Below are 2,156 nucleotides of genomic sequence, written 5' to 3'. Positions count from 1 at the left end.
ATTCTGCCCTCCCCTCCCCTTTCCTGAAGAAACAGAGAGCACAAAGCTGTGGAAGAAAGCACGGGATTACGAAAGAGATGCTTGATACTGCTTATTCTGAAATCAGTAGATACTCAGGGATTCCTAGTCCAAAAAGGCAAGTACTGAAAAATAGAAAGAAAAGCTTTCAGCATACATTAGATTTGATTTGATTTGATTTGATTTGATTTGATTTGATTTGACTTGATGTAATAGTTTGGCATTTGTGCAATAGAAGAGATGACTGAGGCACATAGGTGTGACAGATGTTTGGAAAAGACCTGTGTGCATTTGGAATTTGCCAGGAATGGGATAAAATAGCTAACAGACTTTAAAATCCTCTGTTATGAAGGAAGCATTCTTTATGAGTGTTTGAAAAAGGTAGAAAGAAGACAACAAATTCTCAGAACTCCAAATGAAATTTGATGCAGAAAAATCAGGGTATGAGAAGTGCTTGAAGTCCTCTATCTGTGTACTATAGGAAGACTGCAAGAAAGGAAAGAAGCAGAGAGTTTTGGGGAGCCTTTCGCCCAGACTGTGGAATTATCACACTTGTTTTTTGCCATGTTCCTGTCTCGGCATGATGAACCGAAATTCAACGTGGGACCAGAAAATGGAACTGCAGTTACTGAGTTCATCCTAGAGGGTTTCTCAGGGCTCGATCAAAGACTGCAGCTCTTACTCTCTCTAGTGTTTCTGCTCATTTACCTGACAACAGTGATGGGGAACGCCACCATCATTTTCCTCGTGTATGCGGATCGCCGCCTTCAAACCCCCATGTACTTTTTCATTGGCAATCTGGCCTTCCTGGAAATCTGGTTTACATCCTCCACAAGCATCAAGTTGGTTGTGCTCCTGGGTTCTGGGAGGAGAACAATCTCACTAAGCAGCTGCTTTGCCCAATCCTATTTCTATTTTGCCCTGGGCTGTACAGAGTTTGTTCTACTTGTTGTCATGTCCTTTGACAGCTGTGTTGCCATCTGCCAACCGTTGCATTATGCTGCCATCATGAAGCCTCAGCTCTGCATCCACCTGGTTGTTGCTGCTTGGGTCACAGGCTTCACACTCTTGAGTTACCGCCTGGCCATCCTCTCCCAGCTGACTTTCTGTGGCTCAAATGAGATCCATCACTTTTTCTGTGACAACTCCCCCTTATTCAAACTGTCCTGCTCTGACACCAGCCTGCTTTGGAAAATAGACTCTGTTTTCTTATCATTTGTCATTCTGGGTTCCTTATGTTTAACTCTGGCATTTTACATGTGCATCCTTTTCTGTATTCTACATCTTCCAGCAGCATCTGGGAGGAAAAAAGCTTTTTCTACATGTTCTTCCCATCTCACCACCTTGGCAATTGGATATGGGAGCTGCATTACTCTCTACATGTGTCCTTCAGTAGGTGTTTCCTTGGAGAACAGCAGATTTGTAGCGTTGCTGAACACCGTTCTGTACCCCTTCTTAAATCCATTCATCTACAGTCTCAGAAACAAGACTGTGATACTGGCCCTGAATGAAGCTGTTGCCCGTACAAGAGCACAGCTTTTCCCCTAATCATGAGGCATTTCTGGACAGCAATTCCCGTGATCTGCTATCATATGTTAAACAATACCAATGCATATGTATGTAACCTCCAGACAGAGATACCGCAGGAGATTGATAGAATCACAGAACCCTTTCAGTTGGAAGAGACCCTCAGGACCATCGAATCCAACCATAACCCAATTCTAGCACTAAACCATGTCCCTAATGTGATAGATAAACTCACTCGACACAGACAGAGTCCATGCTCAAGAGAGGTTTATTGTAGTAGACTTAAGCAAAGCAGCGCTGGGTGCGTGGGGAACCTGCGTTCCACCAACACGCACACCTAACAAAGTTTTTAGTGGTCATTATATACCCCCCTCTTTGTGATTACGATTCTCTATTTTGGGGAATTATCCCACCTACTAATACATATTCATACTAATAGATACACGTGCTCTGTCGTAGTGTCAGGGTCTTCTCTCCCCATCTGGTGGTCGCCAGGATGAAGGCTCTCCTCTTCCTCCGTTTGTCCTTTATCTGAATTCAGGGGTCCTTGTAGACAAAAAATCACTGTCCTTCTGTTTTTTGCTGACGTTTCTGTCATCTCCCCCACTTGG

At 43.8% G+C, this 2,156-nt stretch overlaps 1 protein-coding gene across 1 annotated transcript; it reads left to right on the top strand.

The window, feature by feature from the left end:
* The first annotated feature begins 582 nt into the window (after positions 1-582).
* Positions 583-1,566, top strand: LOC135999551 (olfactory receptor 6E1-like). The gene has a single exon (XM_065653121.1). It carries the CDS (start codon positions 583-585, stop codon positions 1,564-1,566), a length of 984 nt encoding a protein of 327 aa, XP_065509193.1.
* Positions 1,567-2,156: the final 590 nt, after the last annotated feature.

The sequence above is a fragment of the Caloenas nicobarica genome, chromosome 28, assembly GCF_036013445.1.
Source record: "Caloenas nicobarica isolate bCalNic1 chromosome 28, bCalNic1.hap1, whole genome shotgun sequence".
In the NCBI taxonomy this organism is placed as follows: domain Eukaryota; kingdom Metazoa; phylum Chordata; class Aves; order Columbiformes; family Columbidae; genus Caloenas; species Caloenas nicobarica.
Note: the sequence above shows the minus strand (reverse complement) of the source record. Positions and strands in the feature narration are given on the sequence as shown.

Excerpts from the sequence above, each read along its gene's own strand:
- LOC135999551 (XM_065653121.1), top strand. The coding sequence starts at position 583 with ATGTTCCTGTCTCGGCATGATGAACCGAAATTCAACGTGGGACCAGAA.